Genomic DNA, 24,628 nt, shown 5'->3' with positions numbered 1-24,628 from the left:
CTCAAACACCACGTAAGAGCTCTTTGGAGTGGGACAATAGCAGCTTTTCCAGCCCTGGGACAAAGGCAGATGCTGCCCGGGGAGAGGCAGGGGCAAGGCAAGCTGCCCGTGTCCCTGCCTGGCGGACGGTGATCACAGCCCAACTTGTTCCCCTCGCCGGTAACTGGGCTCCTGTAGCGAAGAGTTTGAGGGCAGCGGCCCAGAGACAGGGCATTGCCACCAACTCCAGGAACGTGCTTCCGAGCGAGGAGCGTGGCTAGGCACGGCGGCCCCTCTCCTACCCAGTGAGGCCGGTGGAAAGATCTTTCCACACCAGCACCAAATTCCAGAGTCGGAAAAAGCTGGAGAGACAGGAGTCTCCTGTTTTGCCACAACACAGCCCTGGGAGATCAGATAGCACCGAGGCCAGGAGAGCAGAGCTGCCCCGTGCAAACCCCACTGTTCCCAGAGGAGCGTGCAGTGCAATCCCAATTCCCCGAAATAAGCGGATCACAAGAGCCCAGGGGGGAAATACCAAGGTTGTAGCGAGGCATCGCACCCTCTCGAGCACTGCTAATGGGTGCAAAGTCCTTGCGGCAACCACAGGGTCACCACAGGAAGCACAGACATGTGGCATGCGGGCAGCTTCCCAAAAGTAGAATTTTTATTGACGGTAAGGGAAAACTAAAAACAGAGAGAGCCAAAAAGGAGCCGACAACGCACAACTAGCCCCTCTCCGTACGGGTCCGACACATCCCTGGTAAGGAGCTGCTCCCAGTCAAATTCCCATCATACAGATTTTGATAAAATAAAAAAATAACATAAGGTTGGTACACCTGCAACCTACGGCCCCGGCGCACGGTCCTCCGGCCCGGCCCGCGCGATTGCAGGGGAGGAACAGGACTGTGTCAGCCCCCCAGTACTGCTGAGGAGATGGTGACGAAGCCAGGACCTGTATTGCTCTGTGGAAACAGCTTTGCTTTGTCTCCCGGGTTGCTGCCATTCTTCAGGAGCATTTACATGCAAAAAAGACCTTTGTTTCTTAAGATCTGCTGTTCTTGCTCATTTCCTAGCGAGAGGAGGCTAACCAGGAGCACTTGGAAGGAACAAAGGCTCTGCTTCCATAGAAAATCCCTACTAACAAAGCAGGAGAGAGGAAAGTGTGTGCAGCAGGAACTTTCCAGTTCAGAAATGGCTCTCAGCGCTGGCAGTCGCTCTGCAATACCGCAGTGGGTTGTTTCCGACATGACCGAAGTTATCTGCGTTATCTGCCCCCCTGTACCTCTCCCAGCCAGAGACGTGGGCCTCTGGGAGGTGCCCCGGCTGCCGGCGTGATGTCTCTATACGATGCATTCAAAACAAAACATTATTCTTTATCAGCTCAACAGAAATCAGCTTCTCTGTGAAAGTTTCAGCACACAGAGGGCAACTCCAAGCAACAAAGGAAGAAGGAGCATCGACTTCCACCACTGAACTCTGCTTCTAAGCAAATCCACTGCTAAGAGGAGAGGGCAGGCAGGCAGCACAGGGTGCAGGCAGAAAACCTCTCAACTAGCATTCGGTAGAAACACTATTCACCCCTCTTGGTTACAACTAGGCAGGGTTAAGCGGATACGGAGGAGGATGCCATGCACTCCCAGCTGCTTCGTGTTTCTCCACCATAGGAGCGGCTGCTTTTGCAGCGTTTTTGCCCACGTGTCTGTCCCGCGCTCGGGAAAGCTGCCGTTGGCTGGCGTTTTGCTTTGCAGTCTGATTAAAAAAAAAAAAAATAGTCAAAACTAAATAAATATTGTTCCAAAAGAAGCCAGAGAGGAGAGCAAGCCTTTGGTACGACAGCTGCATTTCCCTCCGGCAAGACCCCGAGCCCCAGAGCTGCTGTGCTAGACCCCTACGAACACAGCTGGGGGTTGGCACAGGCTCCGCAGAGCCTGTTACACACGAAAACACGGAGCAAACAACAACAGAAGCTTTTTGAGAACTCCGGTTTGCTTGTCACAACCCCCATGACTTTGCTTTGTGCTCTCAGGACAAGGAGAGAGGACAGTCAGGGTTTGGGAGAATCCAAATGAAACAAGGCTCACTCCAGGCCGATGGTCTGCACTTTCAGCTACGTTTGCTTCCTAGTCTTTGCGGTGAAAGCAGAGTGCTGTGCACGTAACAAGGACAGACTCGTTTGACCTCATAATTACTTTGCTGAGCTTCCAAAGTGGTGAACCAAGGCCTGGAACGCAGAGGCCGCCGCAGCGTCCCTTCCTATGATATATTTATGTATATAGTATATATATTTAGACCAGCCCTGCCAAGTCTATTCATTTGCTCAGGTGCATGTCACCAAGAGTCATTTCCCACCATCTCACGACGTATAAAACAGGAGTTATGTGGCTAAGGGAAGGGAAGTTGTTTTCAACTGTTCACTCTCCCTTCCCCTTCCTAGAGAAGAGAGCGGAGGTTACGGGTCAGGTCCAGCATGGCCTATCGATCCATCTCATCCAGCAGCGGCGTGGCGTCCCCAGCGATGGACATGGGCGTGCTCTCGATCATGGGGCTGGGAGATGGGCGAGGAGTCAACCTCTGCTTCTGTTTCCTCCGTTCAGCCTCCTTCTCCTGGAGCCACTGCTCGGCCATCTTCCCCCAGTCGATCGCGGCGTGACTGTTGGTCCTGCAACGACACGGGCAGAAGGTGAGACACGCTAGCGGGAGAGCTTCCCTGCCCTCCCTCCCCAAAGGTCCCACGCAGGAAAGTGCAATGTAATCCCACCACGCTGGTTCCACAAAAATCAACAAAAGCAATCAAGACGGGACACAGACGGATATGTGCGCCCGGTGCCGGAGCCACTCACTTTGGCTGCTGCCTCTGCCTGGAGCTGGATGATGGCTGCGACTGTGTCTGGGACTGGGTGGACTGGGGCGTGGTGTTGGCCTGGAGCTGGTACTGGGGCGTTGTAATCGGCTGGCTGGGGGTAGTGTAGGAGTAACTGGGGGTCATCAGAGGGGTGGCCACCGGTTGCTGTGCTGGAGTTGTGAAGACCTGCAGAGAGCAGATACTGTTAGGGGACAGAGGGGAAACCCTGCTAGGCTGCGGGGCAGGGGTCTGGCACGCTCTGCATCGCCCTGCTCGCCCAGGAGGCTGGTGCACGCCCTTGCTGCACGCTCCCAGCCCTGCTGGAGCCCCTCATATGGGCAAGGAGAGGTTTGCACTGACCATTGCCCAGGGAACGGGGGGCTGCAGGGCAGGAGGAGCAACACCCTGCTGAGCACAGGACATTTGTTCCCCTGAGAGCGCCCGATCGCCCACCCAGGCTGGGCCAGCAGGGCCACCACAGCCTGCCTTCCTGGTTCACCCCACACAGGGTACAAGGGGAGATGCTTAAGCCAAGCAAAGGTAAGGGCCACAAGAGATGGGCACAAGAGACACTCGGGGCAAGCTAGCAGAAATGACGTCCTGCAGTGGGCATGAAGAACAGAAGAATTCTTCCCCTGTGGGCTGCAGAGAAGGCACAGCAGCTCCCAAGATGGCTCCCTCCCACATCCCAAGCTGGCTGGCTCACTGTTTGTCAAATGGAGCGCTTAGTCTCTTTGCCTCCTGGTGTTCACCTCCCTTTTCCTTCAGATTGTCTTGATGATTAATACATTGGGTTATCCACAGTCCCTGCCTATCCCCAGCTCAGTATTTACTGTGCCAAACTCCATGAAAGCCTCCCAAGGTGGTCCAAAAGAGGATCACTCCTCCCTGCAAGCCTTGTCTTGCAGCACCTCTTCATCAGATCTCTCTAACAGCTGGGTGTGTTTTTTGTACCCAGGCACCTCAGTCCTTCCGCAGCTGGATTTCGCTTCGGTGTCAGCTGGGGAGCTGGCAGCAGCGGCTGGGAGGAGGTAGGCACCAGCACACATGAGGAAAGGCTTCAGCGTGAGCCCAAACTGTCCAATTCCATCTCATTCCCTGCAAAGCCTCTGGGTGTTCGGTCAGGCTGAGGTGTTCGCCTGCCGGTGCGGCTCGGAGATTAGCACGCTGAGCTGAAAAGCCCTGCAAACTCAGCGCATAGTTTCACAGCTAATCTCTTCCACTGGCAGCTCACGTTGCCAATTCAGGGGCACAATCAGAAGGTTGTGCGCCCTCACCGCTGGATCCTGCCTCTCCACCCTGCCACATTCCTTGGGGGCCAGACCGATTTGCTACTTGCTTCAACTCTTCCCAGAGCAGGGCTGTATTACACGCCTCATGTCCTCACGCACAGGAGGCAAGAAGAAACCCGGTCCAAGAATCCAGCCAGGCTCCCTTGTGCAGCACCACGGGTACACAAATAGGACTGGATGATCCCAGGCAATGAGTAACCCCTTAGGCTCCCAGTGGAGCCCCCATGGGATGGTTTCCAGCAGCAAAGAGAAGCCATGCAGCACCTCCTCTCAAAACTCAAGTGACACCTACATGGTACGCGCTGCTGCCGCCTCCACTGCCTCCATAGCCGTACTGACTGGATGCCCACTGCGCAGGGGTGGCATTTGGGTTCTGTCCCTGGCCTGTCACGGCAGCGATGGCACTGAACATCTGGGAGGTCATGTTCTGCGGTAGAGCGTTCACTGCACGGGTCAGGTCTGCAAGAAAGACCCATCACGTTAGACAAAGCGGAGCCTGGAGAAGGAGTTCGCATCCCAATTCCAACCAGGAAAGGCCTGCACTGACCTGCCAGGTTAATGTTAGCTGGAGTAGCGTTAATGGAGGCTGGAGTCCTGGTCCGACTGCTACTGCTGGGGGTAATACCTGTATAAAATATAAACCAAAGAGAGATAGATTAGTTCTCCTAGAAGAGCAGCTATCGGCCTGAAACTCAGGATTTGAAAAAATGCAGGCAACACTTGTACTGGCAAGATGCTATGTGACCAGGGAATGATCGTATGGTGGGGGAGGCTAAGGGAGAGGAAAGGGACAAGCCCAGCCTTTGCTGCATGGCCCACTTGGCTGAAAGATTAACTCTCAGGAGAGCTCTCAGTGGGTCCATGGAAGCCAAACACTTGAGAGTTGCTTTGAGACCTCCCACATATAGAAAATCCCAGGACACATTTCAGGGACAAAGAACATGAAATTGTCCTTTAATAACGGTCCCTATTCTGTGACACCCAGGAAACAAACAGCTGAGGCACTCAAGTTTTGGGGTGCTCACCTGGAACAGGGTCCTGATAATGATCCTTAAACCATCGGAAAAGTCCATTCACGGTAGGGAAGACCTGGCCCCGGTAGCGGAATCCTTCTGGCGTCACTGTCACATACTCTATCCTGTGAGGAGCAGCGAATGCAGGAGAGCACAAGAGATCACAGGCTGCTTCAGAGCCATACCTGCCACTGTACAGCACCCTCACACTACCAGGTCACAGTCAGAACAGGCACGGCCTACAAACTCAGGCGATGGCTGTACTCATAATGAACAGATAGACCTACCCAAGACACTTTCACTGTTTTCAAACAACTGCTCCAAAATACCATGCCTTTCATGCAAAATCTATCAATCACTGCCTGTACTCCCGTGACACGCCCTGCACAGGGCAGTACTGCTTGTAACAGCCAGCTGCTTAGAAACACAGCAGTCTCCCGGGTGAGGTTTACTGCTAGACATGGGTCCTCTACTGTCAGGAGGCCAAACCCTGGGTAAGGCGAGGCATGAGTTACAGGGATACTGACAGAACTGGAAGAAAAACTGGCAGCAGTAAGCTGAGGTGTGGTACTGGCAGTACTCAGCTGCAGATGCTGGGCTTGCCTCTCCCTTACCTTGGTTTGCCTCGAGGCTGATATCCCAAGAGGAATTTGCCAGGTAGATCTTTACAGGCACTAATAAAGTAGGGAATAAATGTTGGCTTCTCTTTCTTGGTCTTTATCAGCAGCTCTTCCAGCTTCTAATTAGAGAGAGAGAAAGAAGAGAAATGCTCAAGGAGAGCCTACATTTTCAGCAACACACAGAGCCTATGGGTATCTCCCTCCATGCTGTGGTCAGGCCTTTTCCCCCCCAGCCCCAATGCTAGCAATCCAACAAGGACCATCAACCGCACCGTTCCTGCACAGGGGTGGTGCACAAATGTCACCAGGTCACAGAAAGCCAATTACTCTCCTTTCAGTGATATTTGCTGACAGGGGAACCCTTTGCTGCTCTGGCAGACCGCTGTAGCACACCATACTCCCATTGCTCTCCTAACTCCACTGCTCCCAGACAGAATCCCCTGAGACCTACAGCCGGAAAGTGACTGCCAAGCCCCAAGCGACAAGAGGAAGATCAGAGAGCTCACTCCAGCAGCAGCTCATGCCAGACACAAAGAGTTTAAGACCTACTCTGAGACAAAGAAATTTATGTAGTGCTCCTATATCTCCTATGGAAGCTACCACATCCTGGGACAGGCTTACCTTCTTGTCTCCACCGTTGCAGTCCTGGTAGTATTTGTGATTCAACAGGTCTCTGGCAAAAGAAGCCATTGGCTGGACGTAGCGAGCAACAATTTCATCCAGGTCTTCAAACTCCTTTGAACAAACACATTTAAAGAGGTATTTAGGATGCATGTTGAGGAACTCTTATTCTAGTATACAGCTCTCCGTGATATATTCTGCACAGCAAGGCTGGATGCTTTGGGGAGGCGCGGGGAAGCTGAGTATTGTCTAAGAATCTGGAGAACTGCAATGGAAGTTACTCTCCAACAGTCTGAAAGCAGCTGCAAGGACAGAAAGGCTGTGCCAACCAGTCCCTGCCAAATAGGTGGTACTTCTTCCCCACCAACTCCTTCCCAGGCATGCTCTGCAGGGCTCTTACCTCTGTGTTAATCCAAAGCGTGGAGCCCAAGCTGAAGGCATTCTCCTTGCCCTCTTCTCGGACATCCACGTGCTGGTAAATCCCATCGTTCACCTTCCAGGTGACAGTCAGGTGGTTCTCCCCTTTGCTACTCGGCCGAATAATCACATCCCCTTGGTCCATGGTCTCCATCATCTTCTCGGCTTGCTTGAAGCTAATGTTGTGGAATGATGGGTGAGCAATTACTCTCTTGATGTAAGCTAGGGGACAAAGCGGAGTGTTTAGGCTTCCAAGAGGAACTGCTCTATTGCAAATATATGTGTAATTGTGCTTATTCTCCTGAAGCACCCTGGGAAGGCTGGCATTATGAGGGGGAGAAAAATTAGACACTCACTTGTCCGCTGCTGCTTTCTTTTCAGGTCTTCTTCCTGTTTGTGATCTGCTGCCTCAGAGTCAAAGTCGTAGTAGGTGTCTTTAGGCAGTTTCCACTCGTTGTTCTTATCCATCAGGTCTGAGGTCCTGCAGGTCAGGTCTGCACTGAACTTCTCAATGTCGATCTTCATAATCCTGCAGTGAACGGTCATTCCCACCTACAGGAGAGGGGCAGGCAAAGCTGATCAGCAGGTTTGGCCGATACGCCAGCCTCCCCGTGCTACAGAGCAATCTGTGTGGGGTCACGCTGCCAATAAGGAGGTACAAATTACCTCGCCTACTTCAGACTGATACAACCTTTAAAAGTGATCCTTCCATACGAACCGAAAAATCAACTGATCCCCAAGATGACTAGAATCAAAACAGATTAAAGGAAAAATGGGCAGTTCTCCAGCATGTCTACTACCTATGCCCCACACCACACAGAAAACTGCATGTCTGGAGGCTGAGGACAATTAAGTTTTTTACATATCTTTAACAATGGGAGCAGCAAAATTGGACTTCAAGATGTGCAAGAAGGCAGTTAAGTCTGTTAAGAAACAGAGTGGACGACACCCAAAGGACGGCTCTAACAAAATGGGAAACAGAAAATACCACCACAAAAACTGCAATGTCTTAGTCCAGTTAACCGTGCTGAAGTTAACAACTCTTTAAAGAAACGCTAAGAGATGTCTGAGCTTACAGGATTATCCATCACCTGCATGGACTGTCAGGGGGACCCCAAAAGACAGCAAAGATGTTAAACCTCTATTTTATCATGTGATAAAAATATGTGTTCCTGCTTCTTTCAGAACCCCAATCCCTGTCCTGAGCAAGACCAGTAACTCTGATGACCTCCACAAATGAATTGAGACAGAAGAAAAAGCTATGAGAGGGGGAAAGTGACCCTTGCATATCTAACAGCAGTTCTGTGAACTCTTTAGAAAGCCAGAAACAAAGGGCAGCTCTGCATTAGAATGCCTTCTGGTCTCCTAAACCCAGACTTTAGCCAGACTATAATAAATCCTCCCGCAGTGCAACATGTTAACTGATTAACATGGTCCCCACCAGCTGCCAAGAGAGATTTGCACTGTGGGAGAAGGACACTAACCAGAACCCGAACTTGTTGCTGATTTAAAGTCCTTAAATGAAAATAAGGTTTGAAAAGTCATTTAGGGAACAGTGTAATTAACCAAACTCTGAATCTTTGGTATTGGCTCCAGGCTCTTCCAGCCCTTGCTGGATATGTGAAAATCCACTGCTTTCATACCTTCACCCTTTCTTCTGGCCGCTTGACCACCTTATCACTAAGAAATTTTGTTGGGATGAAGCCAGCGACACCATTATCCAGACGTGTCTTCACTCCAATGGCCTGACCCGGGCAGGAACCGCTGTCAAAGTGGTTCCAAACCTTGAGCAAGGCAAAAGTAAAAGTCATTCAGCATGGAAACAAAATAGCCCTGGCAGCTCACACTCAAACAAGCCTAAAAGCTGTGTCAGCAAACTGATGCAGCCAGCAGAGACATGTGGAAGGGCAGGGGACAGAGGACTTCAATGAATGCTACTCAGTAATGCAATCTTCCTATTTCGGTTCTGCTCAGCTTATGGGGCTTTGCAACCAGGAAGGTCAGAACATTTTTAGACCCTGAACACAAGCCTGCAGCTAGGGCTGGTTTCTAATGAACGCTATAGGGTTTTAAAGTCACGGATTACCAAGGCTGGAATTCAGCGGTGTTTAGAAGAGACCTAAAGTACAGCTGCATTAAGCAGCAGGGAGTCCAGATAAGTTCTTAAAATTGAGAAGGTGGCAGAACAACCTTCTGTTCTCAGTGTCACGGGCAGTTTCTCTGCGTAAAACACAATCCTAGACCACAAACAAGCCTGCTTTATGTATCTGCAAAGAACTGGTGAGCTTAGCCCCAGGTCCATTTCACTCCTAGCCCAGTTCACTAAAATCCATAATGTAGCCATAAAGGACCCGTCAAATCTATACTGAAGCAATTAGTCAAAAGTGGAACAGATTATATTTGCAGCCAAAGGCCACATTCAGGTTGGGATCCTGGGGCACTGCAGACATAATCTTGGCTCTGAGACCTTGTCTCCCAAGAACCCTACAAAACACGCAAGCCTGCCGATAGCAGACTCCTGACAAAGGCAGGCCCATTAGGAGAAGCAGCCTCACCTCGCTGAGCTCTGGAAAGTTATCCTGCTGACAGAAAGGACACTGCCAAAGGCCAGTTTCATCGTTCCGTATTGCCTGGTCGTAGCTTTCTCCTTGCGGCCGCCTGTGGGCTATCCCAGTCACGTTGCAGATGATCATTTTACCTGTGGTGTGATGGGAGAGGAGAAGGAAAGAATGAAAAACTGAAAGCCAACTGGAGGGCCAGACAGTTCCCTTGATCTAAGGTAGTTGTGCATGAAGGTGTTAGGAAACTACCCAGGTACTTGAAAAGCTGCTTCACATACATGCAACCACAGCACCGTCCCAACATCACGCTCACCAAGATCCCTCTGCCCCACCTTTACACATCCTAAGTGTATGTGTCCACTTATGATGACAGAAACCAGGGATGTACCTATATAAAAAGTCTCCGGAGTTTCTTTGGTCAGCATATTGAAGACCTCTTCTGTGTTTGGAGAACGGTATGGGGTTCTCAGGTCCTTGTACCTGCAGCTTAGTTCTGCTCGAATGTCATATAAAGTGATATGCTTGTCACCGTAGCCCTGTGTGGTATTCAAAGGTTATAAAGCCATGAGCAGCAGGAAGGAGGTGAGTAGGGAATCCAGTATAAGTTATGAAAGAACTCAAGGAACTTATCAAACAGCAAATTTAAAAGAGAGGAATGCACAGGGTACCATCAAACTGTGGAATTCAGTCACAGGATGTTGAGGAGGTCAAAAGTACCAATACATTCAGAAAAAAGTTAGATAATTTCAGGGAGAACAGCTTAAACAGTCTAATTACTGTCTCCTGCCTCCTTCCTCCCTCTGCCCCAAGTGTACTTTCTGTAAGCATTTACTACATGCCATTGTCAGACACTGAATACTCATCATGGCTGTTTATACATTTTACAACGGCAACAGCTAAATGCTCAGCTCCTAAAAAGGATAAGGGTCACCAGCTATAAAACATAAGAAACTGAGCTGGACAGCAGAGCTTCTGTTTCTCAGCACCAGGAACCCCCAGCACACCTGTCTTTCCAGTTCTTCAGCAAAGGCATCGAGATCCAGGTCTTTCAGACGCTCGGGGTTTTCCAAGATCTCCTCTAGAGCTCCTGCGGGATTAGCGTCCTCTGCCGACTCATCGTATTCTAAGGCATCCACTGCCATTTTTCTTGCCCATTCATAGGTTTCAGGATGGACCCTAGACCCATCTAGGACTTCGATGTAGGAATCGGTACTAAAATAAAACCAAAGCAACGTTCAGATAAGGACTCTGCAGGGTTCCAGACTCACCTCCTTCAGCTCAATAATAATGTTGAGCACCACTACTGGCTGCGTGGCTGCTTTGCCACCGCTGCCCTCCATGGAACAAACTACAAAGGACACGATGAATTCTTCATTGCTAAATCAATGGGAGCCAAGGCAAGACATGATGAATTCCAGTCTGCAACTCCTGCACTGCAAAGATACACCCAGGCATTTTGGATGCTAGGTAGATTTGACCACTCTGTGTACTACAGCTGCTCTATGAGCACACAGCTCTCTACAGTTTCTCTCCTCATACAAGTTAAGCGTTGCCAACCGGCAGTGCAGCCATCTGCGTCTAGCTGTTTGGATGAGGCTACACTTTGCCCCCTGCATCTCTGGGACTTGCATCCTGCAAGAACCAAGGACCTAGCGCGGCAAGGATTCAGCCAGGTGTCCTTTCTCTGACTGCTTTTTAAAGGCAAAAAGGATACTGTGCCAGCCCTAGAGAAAGCACGTTTCCAACAAGTGATCCTTCTGTGCAAAGCAGTCAGTCTCAGATTTAGAAACTAGGTTACTGCTGTCCTCCAAACACCTATCTCTTGTTTAGTTACCAGTAACCTAATGCTCTACAAACTTCCCAGTATTGCTACTAGTTTAAGAGGAAGTTAAACTGCCAAGTTATTCCTCAAGTTTGAAACTTCAGAAAAATAAAATACTGTTGGTAGGACCAGGCAGAAACTAAGCAAAACTGCACATGGGTTACTGATGGACGTGCATGATGACCACGTTAGGGAACAACTGTTTTTAGTTTAGTTCCTCTTGACCACAAAGGGTCTTTCAAACCATAGCAAGCTATAGAATTAATGTTCTGCAGCTTACACTGCTGTGCAAGTTTAGCTACCCTTAAGAATGAGATTAATAACCAGCAATAGCTGAACTTGGCCAGTGATCAGAGGGGCCACACAGAAACTCCTGGGAACACGGACTCCATGGAACAAGATTGCATCAGCCTGTCACTCATGCTAACTCCGCACCCTGTATGACATGGAATGCAACCCAATACCCACCTATCGCCCAGCGATGCCGTGTCAATTTTGATGAAGCCAGCACAGTTGATAAACACCTTGGGTCCCATGTGACACATCGTAACCAGCTGGGTCCTGTTCTCCAGACGTGTGTTGTTTTGTTTTAAGATCTGGAGAGAGAGGTAATAGTATAAACCTTGCTATTCAAACACAAGGGTTCTCCAGGAAAAACAGAGGACTCACACTGGACGCTGCAGTGTTCAAAGCACCTGACATAAGCCTATCACAACTCATAAATTGTTGCTCCCTGCCTGTGTCTCAACGTTGTATGAAAGGAGATGACTCCACATGGAACAGCTCCAACTCTCAGGAAAAGCGTTGGCTTTTTGCCTTGTGTTTTCTACAGTACGGAGGCGTCTTGATACTGTAACAGTGCATCCGTTCCTGTGGGTTCAGGAGCTAGCTAGGATTGACAGATCTGCTGAGTTGCTTGGGTCTATCCATGCAGAGCTTCGGGGTTAGGCGCAGTGAGATAACACATACTAAACCACATGTCAACGGAGCTGTCAGCTGCATCTGGCACACAGGACGCTGACTCAGCTCGGAACAGCACTGCCATCAGGCCAACTCGCACATTATTGGTGATGCATTGTTTTTGCAGGCAGGGACAGAAGCCTCCTTACCTTTAGCAGATGAGTGCCTTTGCGTGGTCCCAGGCCACACACATACTGCAGCAAAGCCTGGCTGTGAGGGTGAGCAATCGCCCGATTGACATCCACTCCCACCTCGTTCACACGGTTTATGAATTCGCAGTAGAGTGCATTCAGCAGTTCCTCCTTCACCACGTGCTCCTGACAGAAAGGAGAGGCGTTAGCCTCGCACAGAGATGCGTGCAACACTTTGCCACAAGCAAGCTGAGCCAAACATAACACACTGGCTCTCAGGAGCTGTACTGCGCCTCAGAGTTACCCCGAGAACAGCCTAAAGGCAGGAGGCAGATGAGCTAAAGGAGGCAAAAAAAAGGTGCCGTGTAGCCTGAATATAGCATAGAACAGGCAGAACTTGCACCAGTTCAACTTGGAATACTTTTCTTTGACAGCAAACTGTCCCAGGCCTCCCAGGCCACTTTCTCTTGCAGAGAAGGATCTTCCTTGCCCAAGGATCTCACAAGGAAAAGTTACCTGCAGAGGGTGGAGTTTCAGGCAGAGAATATCCTCATCGGAGCTGCAGACCTGGGCAAACTCTATGAGGGGGTCCTGAATGCGGCGAGCAAGGGAGACGGCTTGACGCAGCAGAGGTGGGTAATCCCGGAACTCATTCTGCAAGAGGCCAGAGAATCAGGGAAAACCCTGGCGGCGTTTTCACACTTTGTAGCACAAGTAGCAAAGACACATCAGACAGGGATTGGAACAAGGGAAGCATTTGGTGCTCAGGGCAAAGAGAGCTGAGGTCAAAGGCTCCCAGGAGCTCCACTGCAACTAGGAATGAAACAACCTCATTCACTCAGCTGAGCAAGATTCATTTCAGACTACATCAATATCTACTCTGTACATCTGCTGGTGCTGATCTCTTCAGGGAAGCCTACATAAGATGTTTTGCCTTGATCCAGAGATCAGTACGTCACTGTCTAGATGGATCACATGAGGCAGTGGATGACACAAGGCAGGGCCAGCACAACAAATGGAGGGTGAGACAGCATGAATGAGCGCCAGACTAAGGGATAGCTGGAATAACAGAAGCTTCACCTCAGACTTCTTGCTGTTCATGTAGAGGATGGCCAGTTCATTGTCCACCAGCTCCACTCCGATAGAGGACAGCTGCTGCCCTTGATCCAGCTCATGAACAATTCTCTTTACATCCTCCATCAGCATCTGAGCATCCCTAGGGAGAGACAGCCCAGGGGATTGAGGGGAGAGCGCAAAGCTGGGTCCTGGAATCACTTCGGGACATAACCCCAACAGGTTACCTCACATCACAGACAGAAACAGTGAAACGTGGACAGGCATGAGGAAAGGACTGCAAAGAGACTGGGAAGTGGAAGGAACACAAAGACTGACCTGTTCTCGCCTGCAATTGTCACCACATGAGGCTTCTTGTTCAGGAGGAATTTTTTCAAGGTTTCAATATCCTGGGCCTGGAAAGGAAAGCGAGACAGGTCAGAGGAGAAAAGCTAGAGGGTTTCTGTACTGAGCTAGCTACCAGTCCTGGGTTCCTATTTCACAGGGCAAATCCTCCCCCACTGCCACCCTGATCTGCCACCACAATATGAACATGGCTAAACGTCTTTTCCACAGGTCGGCCTTGTAGCTCCTAAGCACTGTAAGGACAAACAGGAAAGCTCTGCAGAGGAAAGACTGATGGCAGCATGCTCCGGTGTTACAGGAAATCAGTGCAAGTAGGGAATGGAAGTCAAAAGCCTGTCCCAAGCTCCAGTAGGTCCCACAGCCTCTCGCTATTCTAATGTGATCAGGGAAAGGGGAGAAAAATTCTGTAGCTGTGACCACAGAAGCTCACAAACCCCCAACCAGCAGAACTCAGGAATGGCAAAGCCCTGCCGCTTCCCGTAAGAGGAGCAGAAGAGATGAATTGGAATCTAACTGGAAGCAAATGTTCTGCCAGAATAATTACAGGGTGGGAAAAATGCAGTATTCTTGCATGCAAGAGTGACAAGGCTTGAGCTGTCTTCAGACTGACTATTCCTCTCCAGCCCACAGTGGATCGCATGGTACCAGAAGCAATGTGCAGACATTCATCTCAACAATAGCTGCACCAAGGCTCACCTTCTTTTCCCTCTCTTCTTCACGCCAGGCATTCCTTCTCTTCGTGAAATGCGGCAGTCGGAGGAAGTCTGTAACCTCACCCTCTCCATTAACAAGGGCACAAAACACGGGGTGGTCCCTGCAAAACAGAGATCACTCAGACACGGAGGACTGCTAAAGCTCTACATGGATCCAGAGGTAATTCCTTTCCTCCTACCTGGCTGAGGAAAACGCAATGCCTAGCACCCGAATCCCCTTCCCTTGGTTTTCATCCATGAAATCATCATCTTCCTCCACTTGCTGATCGGGACGGTATGAAGCTACTTTTAGCCAGTTGTACAGTTTCCGGCTGCAAGCCTGGTAGAACAGAGAAGGGCAGAGAGGAGTGAGAAAATCCACTGCAGGTGCTTTGGCATAGCCCTTCTCTGGAGGGAAGATCGTGGACTGCTCAAGGCAGCAAGACAGTATATTCTGCCAGGATTGGGACCAGCTCTCCAGTACCGTGGAGCCCATCTTCCCTCCCACTGAGATATCTGCTTTTCTCTCCATCTTTGGGAAAGAACCAGGCTCAGACCCCTGCCTGCCTCCTCCTCCCCAAGAGCCTGCGTATGGCCTGTCAGCACGCGGTGTATGGCTGTGTATGGCTCTCCCCAGCACGCTGCAGGACTGTTAGCATTTGTAACCCCAGCTCTGACTCAAACCCACCCGTCTCCCATCTCACCTTGAGGACGTACTCCTTGGCCTCCACCAACAGCTTGTTCTTCAACTCTTTAGCCATCTGCACGTAGAGGAATTGGTTGAGGGACCGCTCAATGGCCATCGTACGCTGCCGATTCCACTCTTGCACCTGGTGGCTGAACTCGTCCCGATAATAGAACTGTTTGATTTCCTCAAAGTATGTCTGGTCACTACCATAACTGCAAGAAATGAGAGGAGGCGGTACAGAAGGGCTCCAAACACCCGCATTGACACCACCACTGGCAGATTCCTGCACAGGGATGTAATAGCAGCACCTCAGATTCAGGGAGCTGCCTGGAAAATTTAGAGAAGAGCCAATCCTCCCATCAAACACTCCTTTAGCTGCAAAAGCTATGCTGCTAGACAGACCACAGCTGAACACCATGCTGGCAGCACAGGGAGGCCTGATCAGTGCAAGACGGGGCAGCCCACAGCCACTCCACCACACCCATATTGCACAGCGTGGCTCCTCAGATGTGCAGGGAGGAACCAAGGAGCACACAGTGAGAGTGGTTAGGAAACAAGCATCATCTTTCACAAAAATCCTAAAGGCTTCAGAGTTTGCCTTCAAAAGAATAAGACGGATGTCTGCTAAAGTTTTCACTAAGATGAAGAAAAAAGCAAGACCCTGAGAGGCTGCTTGACTTTAAGGTGCAGGAAACCACCAGGCCATGACTTCCAGGAGCAGTTTGGGTTACAGAGGAGCTCTAACAGCATGGCAGCACTGGGTGAACGAGCTCTGCCAAGCCATGGATGGCACAGCCAGTGAGGACTCACCCCTCCACTCCTTTCATGTCAATGCTGATATCTATAGTGAGCAGTGTCTCCTCCTCTGCCAGGCTCATTTTCAGGAACTGGTCATCTCGCAGCTCCTTCACAGGCTTGTTCTTCAAGTATTTAAAGGAATAGGCATAGTGGGCTTCATCAATATCCTGGGAGAGAGGAGAGACAGTCAGCATGCATGCAGGGCATTCATGAAGAAAGACCCTTCTGTATACTGTAGCAGACAATGGTTTTTATTCAATACCCCCTCACCCCTATGCCTGCCAGTCTGCATTTCCTTCCCCAGCAGGACACAGTGGCATTCGTTCCCAGTCCCAGAGAAACAGAGACTGTTCCAATAATTGAAGGCAACATCTCAACAGCAAGAATCAGGTCTGATGAAACGCTGAGACTAAAAATGCAGCATGCTGCTGAGCTGGTCTCTGCAACAGCCGAGCTCACATGCTGCTCTGAGACTTATTCAGAGTTGCCACTGACATGGGAGAAGTTTTCAGATGCAAAAATGAGCATTTGTATGTTATTTAGATCCTTCCCTGAATTAACCCATGGAGTCAGAGTTCCCTTCCTTACCTTCTTCCCCTTTTTAGTTGGTGAAATGTTGATTTTAGCTCTTTCTTGGAAAGTCTGTCTCAGGACCTGCCTGACCAAAGGCTCCCTGGCTATCTGCAAAGCCACCATGTACCGGGCTCCTTCCAGCACGGCTTCAGGGCTTGGGAACTGACTAAAAGCAAAAAGGCAATATGAAGGTTTAGGACTTGAGAATGCCCCCAGATCCCCTCCCTTGTGTCACATCTGCAGAACCTCCACGAAGATCCCCCCCCCACTGACCTACACACATAATCCTTGGCCAGCTCCAGGGGCTCTGCAGGGAACTGCTCTGTCTCGTGACGCTGGTAACTGTCTCGGAGATTCTCTCCAAACTGCTCAGGTGTCAGACCAAACTTCTTAGCCAGGCCATCTGGTAAAAAAAAAAAAAAAACAAAAAACCCACAAAAACGATGAGGACAAGGGTACTGTAGCTTGTACTGAGCAAAACTAACAGTCCTCCTTCTACAGGTAAGCCACACCACCCAGGAAGAGCATGCAGGCTAGGCCACTGCAAGCTCAGCATGACAGAGCACAGCCCTTACCCAGCCCAGCTGTTTGACAGATGGTGTACATATCCCGACGGGAAGCCTGCTTCAGCTCAGGCCCTTTCTGCTCATCATCTTCTGCATCCTCCCCTTCACCTATGGGAAAGATACATTTAGCAAGGCCTCTTTACAGAGGCATCCAGACAGCTGCAGTGTGTCAGAAGCACAGCAAAGGGATTAAACACAACCTACATTGTGCAACAGAGTCCCTAAATTCCACAAACACATCTCAAAGGTCACAGTAGTCTTAAAATTATTCAGGGTTAGAAAAACACCCTGAAAACACTATCTTCTCTTCAGTTTCACTCTTTTGCAGTTTTAATAGCATATCTCCGGGTTGCACATTAAAACACACATCAAGGTGGCTGATCCTTGCTTTGGCCCCTGCCATGAGGGGCGGTATCCAGTCCATTGGAAAGCAGCACCTTGTGTTGCAAACTTTAAAAATTTTCAGAGATGCCTGGAAGACCTGGGACTAACCTGAGACAGAAGTGAACAGCAGAGATGCTCTGTGCAAACACGTGGGCTTTCCAACAAACTTTCTTACTATTCTTTTGAACCAGGATTTTCAACCAGCCCACAATTAGGAGACTATCAAATCTGGGGACAAACCTTCCTCCTCTTCACCATCCTCTCGGATACGCTTTTGCTTCTTTCGAGCAGCCTTGGCAGCATTCTGCATCTTGGGGATGTCTCGCCCATAGTACAGCAGGAAGTGATTATACACGTCCTTCAGCTCGTCCATGGACTGCACGTCCTTCAGCCTACGGCATGCAAAGCCAGCATGTTACACCCTGCTTGCAGCTGAGCCGTGGTCAGAGCACTCAAGGAACCTGCTCTGGTACAGGTCAGGCAGAAGGAGCTCCTGGGCTCATCTTCCAAGAGAGTTTTAAATATTTCTCATTACTGGCTTTGTGGGGAGGCTAAAGTCAACGCACTGCAGTGGCCAGAGAGCCTGTGCTGTTTGGGCAAGTTAACGCACATTTTAAGTCGTTTTGGAATTAATATAAGAAAGTCATGGCACCATACCTCTCCATGTCAGTAGTATCCAGGGCCCTTATTCCATCTGCCAAGGGCTTGTCTGGGTCAGCAGAGATTTGTTCATACTGGTAGGCCTGCATCTTCTCAAACAGACGTGTCAGGTTCTGCTTGCGGATCTTCAGCTGGGTCCACTAACATGAGAACAAAGATTTCCAGTGAAATGCACCATAGCTGTGTGTCACATCTGACTCTTCCCTTCCCAAACAGGGGCTCCCAGGATCTTGGGATGTTTGTCATATAAAAATAGTCATCAAAATCTTCATCCACAGCCAAGTCCAAATGTGACACACGTGGCAGGTCTCATCTCAGAGATGGATTATATTAATAGAAAAAAAATAAATCAAGGTTTGGATCTACCTGATAGTAGAGAAGGAACCTGCACTCCTTGCAGGAAAGGTCACTACACAAAAGGAACTCAGCAAAGGGGAAGGACTGTTTTGAATCCTCTTTTGTCAGATAACCCTTTACCACCACATGATAGCAAACATGCAAAAAAACATGGGTAAAAAAAGCACACAAGGTCTCCACGGCCAAAGCAAAATCTGCTGAAAGTATCAGGCTAGGTGGGAAAACATGTTAAATACTGATGGGATAACAAGCAGTGAAAACACTCCTCACCTTCTCATCCCACTGCCAGACCCTCCACAGGTCGTTGATGTGCAGCTCTGGCTCCACATATTCCTTTCTGTAGAAGGCGATGAATGGGACCTGGGTCAGAAATGAGACTCATCACCACCATGCAGGAGACCAGGCTGTTCCTGGCAGCCAGGCGTCCAGAGAATGCTCCTGTTCCATGTAGGAGAACAAGCTAATAGGGCAGCAGTGTGGGAGACGTACCAAGCCATGCCCCAGCTCTTAAGACCGTTCCACCGAAGAATACACCATATAAACCAAAAAGCTTCTGCAACATCAGGCAACACCTCAGAGAATAGCCTGAATGGACCAAGCAAGGCTCAAGAGACTCTCAAATTCCTCCACCTCATTTAGCATCAATTTATCCAGGATCGGGGAAATACAACGACAGCAGCCCCATCAAACAGGCCTTAAAAACCTGCGTTGCCACAGCTCACGTAAGATGAGCTGCACTTTCCAATGAAGCACCATTTTGTCACAGGAGAGGCAACCAGGTATGGTATCTCGGCCCCTTCTAGTTTGCTGCCCTAAATGCTTCCAGCAGCCCGTCTGCTCATCCCGTCTGGATAAGGAGACAGCAACTCAGACCTTATCTTGGCAACGAAGCCGAGTCGTGAATTACCTCAAAATGTTGATTTCTCATGAAATTCAGGGCTTCTTTAATCTTCTGGATGGTGCTCGGCCCCTTGCGGCTGAAGCTGCTGCTGGCTTGTCCACGGTCGAGGTAGTCAGAACTTTCCTAAAAGGAGAAACACATTATGTTGACTGTATTCCTGAGCTGACCCCCAAAAGACCAGCCCAGGCTAAGGCTGGAAAACGGTGGTCCTTTTGTTAGCAGGGAATGCAGGCTTAGCTACACGCTCTGATTTTAGACCACAGAAAAGCATTCTAGCCCTGACTGGCTTAAAGGAAAACAGAGAAGCAGCATCTGGCCAACGTAACTGATGGTTAAAAGCAGATCACGGCTAATACTAGTTTAGCCCTAAGTGCACAGTGGCTCAGAGATCTTTCAATCATTCTTGACAATTATTCTTGCAACTTCTCTGTGTTCCTTTTTGTCCTCTTTTATGGATGCAAAATGAAGACAAGTGCATGTTAAATGACCCGCTCAAAACCAGAAAGAAAGGCATACTGGGCACCACATTCCTCTGAGCAGACTCCTGGAACAATGTCTCCAGGCTGAAAATCTGCAGCACCTTCAAGTCCTCTTAGGACTGAAGTCCCAGGCATAGTCCTTTACCTGCAAGGAGATGGTAGGTGTCGCAAATGCATTCCTGTAAATCCAGTCAGCTTCTTCCTCCAGCTCATCATCTTCAGCACTCTTCACCGGGATGGATCGCAACTGTGAAAAGACAACAGGATGAGCAGAGGCATGTGCAACACCGGGGCTTGTGCTACCATGTCTTCAAGAAGCCTGGAAATTATTGTTTTGAGCTGCAGTTGCTTATGGGGTCTCAGTACCTCCCACACCCACAGGGCTTTGCTGAGGGCAGCACTTCAACGTCTGCATTTTCTGAGCACACAGGAAACATGCATCAGCTTTACACTAGATAAAGGCAGCTAAAAATTCTGTCAAAGGCTTGTGGAAAGGCCTGCAATGGTGCGAAATCTTCCACGATGATCAAGTCAGGGTACCTCCACTTCCTACCAGACTCCCAAACCCTCTGCAGCTACATCCTCTGTTCCAATCTATCTGTGCCTGTTCTAGCCTTGTTATCACTTTTCTTGCTGCAGCCATAGAATAACAGAACATAAAGCAGCTCCAAACCCTCTCTGGGCATTTAGTCCCAGCCACTTCTCTTTCAGGCCTGCTCTAATCATCACTGACATCCATGAAGACGACAAAATGTCTGAACAGAAGACATTACACACAGTGTCCCCCTGTGCTGTGCACGCTGGCATGGGAAAAAAGATCCTTCTGAAAAGCTGGCAGCTTCAGACATCCCATTTTACAGAGGAGGGTAACAAGCCTCTGCACAGAATTACATTAACATACACTCACGGGAGATCGAAGAACATGGACTTTTCAGGGAAAACACGATTACAGGGTAAAATTAAGACAAAAATATGAGATACCAGAATGATTCCTAGCAGCACAAACAGGACTCCACATTGAGAGCAGTATAAGTCCCCATCGCTTGGATTAAAGTGCATTACAGAAACACCTTGTATGGAACAGTTACGTGTTGGCTGGCACACGGGTAGGCTAGAAAACCCTAGCAAACCTCCGGCACTGCAGCTTCCCTCTTGCTACCCAGAGATACAACTCATGGGATTACTAACAGCATCCAGCATAAAGGACATCTCAGCAGAGCACAAGCCCTGCACCACTCCCAGGAGTGCAACACTGGCACCCAGTGGCCAACGAGAAACTACAACCAGTGCTAAAATTGGGCTCGCACAGCCAGAACAGTTCACAATGTCACCGACGTGTTTGAAAGCAGAGTTTTAGCCTATGCATTTGACAGGTGGGATCTTTAAAGAGAGAATAAGGGATGCCAAAATCCAGCCAGCAGCCAGGTGAGAAAGCTGGCCTGCAGGTCCCAGGCCTGCTGTACTCGGTGGGAGCTGAAATGCTTTCTGCCTGCACACCAGCACCCTCTTCCCTCACCTGGAACCTCTCGGGCATGTCTGTCATGCGGATCTCGTTGTCCTGGTCCGTGAGGTGACTGCTCTCCAGTTCACTGGGCTCGTACATCTCAAAGATGCTACGCCGACTGACGCGCTTCTTGGCAGTCTTTTTGGGTCGTACACGGGTCTCCCCTTCAGCTTCTTCATCCTCATACTCATATTCCTCCTCCATCTCCTCATCGTACTCGTTGTACTTCTCAAACTCATCATAGTCGAAGTCCACACCAAAGATTTCCTGGGCTTCCTGCAAAGCACTGGAAGGCAAAAACTATCGTTCAGCCCCATGGTGCAGTTCACAGAACATCTTTCTAGCCACACAGAGGAGGCCAGAGCACCTAAGTCTAAGCTTTAGTTTTGCACCTAGCCTAAAAAATCATGGATAGGTACATAACTCTTTGAGCTTTACATGCAAATACTTCTCTTAAGGGACTGGTTTTGGTATCCCTGTAAAAAATCCAGGGGAGAAAGGAAGGAGTCAGACATTTAGGAAATCACAGACTAAAAGCTCCATGTTTAAATTTACCAGGTTCCTTTGGGGAAAGAGACCAGTGGTATCCAACCACAAGCTGAATCACTCTGCAGTTGCAAGAATCAACTAAGCTGAGCACTGTTTTCAAGGCTCCAGGTCAATTTCCAATCAATACTTACGCATCTGTGTATCCAGGGAGCTTCTTTCGCCATTTTGGCTTCTTCAGAGGTTGTCCATCGTCGTCGACAATGAAGTCATCGATGTCTGGACATCGAGAAGCAATTTAGTGGTCAGTACACTTGCATATTCAACTGGCACCTCTGACAAAGCTCAGCTCAGCCAGTGCAACTATAAGCCTCCACCACAGACTTAGGCTGCCACTGGCTGTCAGTCTGCCCAGCTACCCACAGCATCTCCTACACCAACCTCAGACATTCCAGGAGCCTGAACCACAATAACAAGCTAAAACAAACTTCCAGACACAGGCAAAGCCATCTGGCAACTATCTGCAGCTCAGTGCACTGAAAACGCAGTCAGAAAAGGCCTTGCTGCTTTGGACAGTAGACAGAAAGAATTCTTAAAACTCTTTCAGTATGGTACTAGCAGTGGTGACGGGCTGATGCTGAAGAGAAGTAGGGCAGGCATGCGCCGTGCTACTAGGTACTAAACAGTGCCTTGACTTCCCTCCTTTGAAGCACTTCCATTTCAGAGGCAGCTTAGAGGAGACATTCAACACCTCAGCACAGGTAGCCTGCTTCTGGACAAAGCGGTTTAGACAGACAAACTAAATCTGTCACCCAGAAATGTTTAATTCTAAAGATTGTACTAATCAGACCAACAAGAGCTTTACTACGACAGGGCTACAGCCTTTGGTTACTTCTAGCTCAGAGAAAGTCTTAATTTCGTTCCTGTGCTTTAATCCTAGGACAAGCTTTGGATGTAACTGACCATCCATACTCACCAGATTCATCTTCCTCCTCCTCCTCTTCCTCTTCTGGAGGAGCAACAGGAGCTTCAACAGCCTCCCCTCCTTCCTCGCCTTCACCATCCTGAAAGATTTCTTCAGCAATGGCTTCCTTCTCATGTTCTTCCTTTCCATAGTCTTCCTCCTCGTCATCCTCGTCATCGGACATTTTTCGCACACGCCTGAATTTTTGCTGCAAGCAAAACAGCTTGTTAGCGCGCATAATTCCTGGCACAGACACTCAAGCTCAGCGTGGGCTCTGCCAGGCCAGAACTGCACTTCCTCTGCAGGCACCTGAGAGGGAGCAGGATGGAGCCCAGCCCAGCCCAGGCACACAGGGGAGAAGAGCCACCCCCTCGGGAGCCGTGCTGCAGGTGCTCCCCGGGCACAGCGTGTACACAACAGAACTGCCTGCTGAGGACCGCGCTGCATCCAGGCCTCTGTCGCTTGCACGTCGTCACCACCAGCGTTAGCCTGGCTTGATGTGTCTCTAGCAAGCGTTATGGAAGGAGCTTTAGAGCCCATAATAGCCTGCGCTGACTTTGAGGTTAGCACCATGCAGGAGAAAGTTATTGGAAAATGGGCTCCTCTGAGACTGTCTTGCAGAGGTGGGAAGGGAGGAGTACAGCAGACTTTAGGAATCAGAAGGAAGTGTTCGGCAAACTCTAGGAAGCCAGTTCCCAGTTGCCTGGGCAGGGAAAGATCCTGCTTCCTTCAAGCACTCAGCCATCCCTTTCCAAGAGGGCAGGAGCAGACGGGAGGCACCACTCGCTCACTCCAGGCAGAAGCCCACCCTCCTTCGTGCTAAGACACACCACACCATTAACAGCAGCATGGGAACACAACTCACTCTTTTGACTTTAACACCCAAGTTCTCTTCAATGAGGTCAAAATCATCATCCTCCAGGCGGTCATCAAAAGCTAAGAGAAGAAAGCAGAGACGAGTTACACTCTCCCTTTACTAATCTGGGAATGGACCAACCAGTGAGAAGGGCATAGCTTCCCCAGCCCATGCAGACACCCAGGGCAGAGGGAGAGCTCTGCTCTCTTGCAGGGCAGTGTGAGAGCATTACGCTGTGGCCTGCTATGAACAATCATCATAAAACTTACTGCGCTTTCTCTTTTTGTGGCCAACATCGTCCTCAGAGTCTCCAGAGTCACTGGCTTCTTCCTCCTCCTCCTCTTCCTCATCGTCATCATCATTAATGAACCCTTTCAGGTTCCCCTGCTCATCTTGATCATCGAGATTCTCCTCCTCCTCTTCCTCATCTGGGGTGGAGAGCAGCAAGTGTTAGACATTTACTCATTGGTTATCTGCCGAGATTCCTTCTCAGCTCTGCACAAACAGCATCTTCCTTCACACTATCCACACAGAGAGTTTTAACTGAACACTTTTACTGACACAGAACCCAGCCAGCTGCTCGTGCCAGAACCCCACTTCTTGTCTCGTGGTCTCATGCTCTCTCTGCAGATGGAACAGGTGGAGTGGTCACACTGGGAGAATTCCTCTGCTTTTACTGTTTACTATCAAATTGCGTGACTGCAAGTCCCACGGGGGTGAAGCAGTGTATTTTGTATTGCCAAATATAAAAACCACCTAAGCACTTTGAGGAAGGGAAGCACTTGAACAGCTGAGATTATCGACTACAGATGGCCATGTTATTATAGCACAGTTACTGCTCCATCTGCAGAGTCATGGGATGTAAAATAGAGCAGCAAGGCACATAGATAATTCAGCAAACTCAGAACAGACAGGCAGACTCACCATCCTCATCTTCCTCTACAAACTTCTTGGTTACTCTGGGCACAACCTCCCCGTCCTGGTTGTACTCCTCCTCCGACTCCTCCGCTTCACTTTCTACGAAGTCAGACATGGCTGCAGCG

At 49.6% G+C, this 24,628-nt stretch overlaps 1 protein-coding gene across 2 annotated transcripts; it reads right to left on the bottom strand.

Moving 5' to 3' along the window:
• Positions 1 to 621: 621 nt before the first annotated feature.
• Positions 622 to 24,628, bottom strand: SUPT6H (SPT6 homolog, histone chaperone and transcription elongation factor). 2 transcript variants are annotated; one of them, XM_050908766.1, is made up of 37 exons: positions 24,510 to 24,628; positions 23,855 to 24,013; positions 23,595 to 23,665; positions 23,097 to 23,099; positions 22,742 to 22,937; positions 21,960 to 22,044; positions 21,292 to 21,565; positions 19,921 to 20,022; positions 19,303 to 19,419; positions 18,666 to 18,755; positions 18,036 to 18,178; positions 17,619 to 17,770; positions 17,004 to 17,102; positions 16,702 to 16,831; positions 16,444 to 16,594; positions 15,868 to 16,022; positions 15,074 to 15,269; positions 14,570 to 14,709; positions 14,374 to 14,491; positions 13,651 to 13,727; positions 13,339 to 13,474; positions 12,775 to 12,912; positions 12,277 to 12,444; positions 11,636 to 11,763; positions 10,350 to 10,557; positions 9,734 to 9,881; positions 9,340 to 9,482; positions 8,428 to 8,568; positions 7,141 to 7,336; positions 6,768 to 7,006; positions 6,368 to 6,481; positions 5,741 to 5,865; positions 5,139 to 5,251; positions 4,661 to 4,738; positions 4,406 to 4,572; positions 2,820 to 3,007; positions 622 to 2,638 (listed from the first exon to the last, which is right to left on the bottom strand). In XM_050908766.1, the coding sequence occupies exons 1-37, from the start codon at positions 24,616 to 24,618 to the stop codon at positions 2,452 to 2,454; spliced, it is 5,184 nt and encodes a 1,727-aa protein (XP_050764723.1). In that variant the 5' UTR covers positions 24,619 to 24,628; the 3' UTR covers positions 622 to 2,451. The 2 variants fall into 2 exon arrangements, with proteins under 2 accessions (XP_050764723.1, XP_050764721.1); XM_050908764.1 differs by lacking the exon at positions 23,097 to 23,099.

The sequence above is a fragment of the Gymnogyps californianus genome, chromosome 20 (genome assembly GCF_018139145.2).
Source record: "Gymnogyps californianus isolate 813 chromosome 20, ASM1813914v2, whole genome shotgun sequence".
Lineage (NCBI taxonomy): Eukaryota > Metazoa > Chordata > Aves > Accipitriformes > Cathartidae > Gymnogyps > Gymnogyps californianus.
Note: the sequence above shows the minus strand (reverse complement) of the source record. Positions and strands in the feature narration are given on the sequence as shown.

What these genes read in the sequence shown, in the direction of transcription:
- SUPT6H (XM_050908766.1), bottom strand. Translation starts at nt 24,618, where the DNA reads ATGTCTGACTTCGTAGAAAGTGAAGCGGAGGAGTCGGAGGAGGAGTAC. An exon ending in ACAATTGCAGGCGAGAACAG is followed by an intron (nt 13,475 to 13,650) that starts GTCAGTCTTTGT and finishes GTCTCTCCCTAG; the next exon opens with GGATGCTCAGATGCTGATGG. An exon ending in TGAAACTCCACCCTCTGCAG is followed by an intron (nt 12,445 to 12,774) that starts GTAACTTTTCCT and finishes CCTTTCTGTCAG; the next exon opens with GAGCACGTGGTGAAGGAGGA.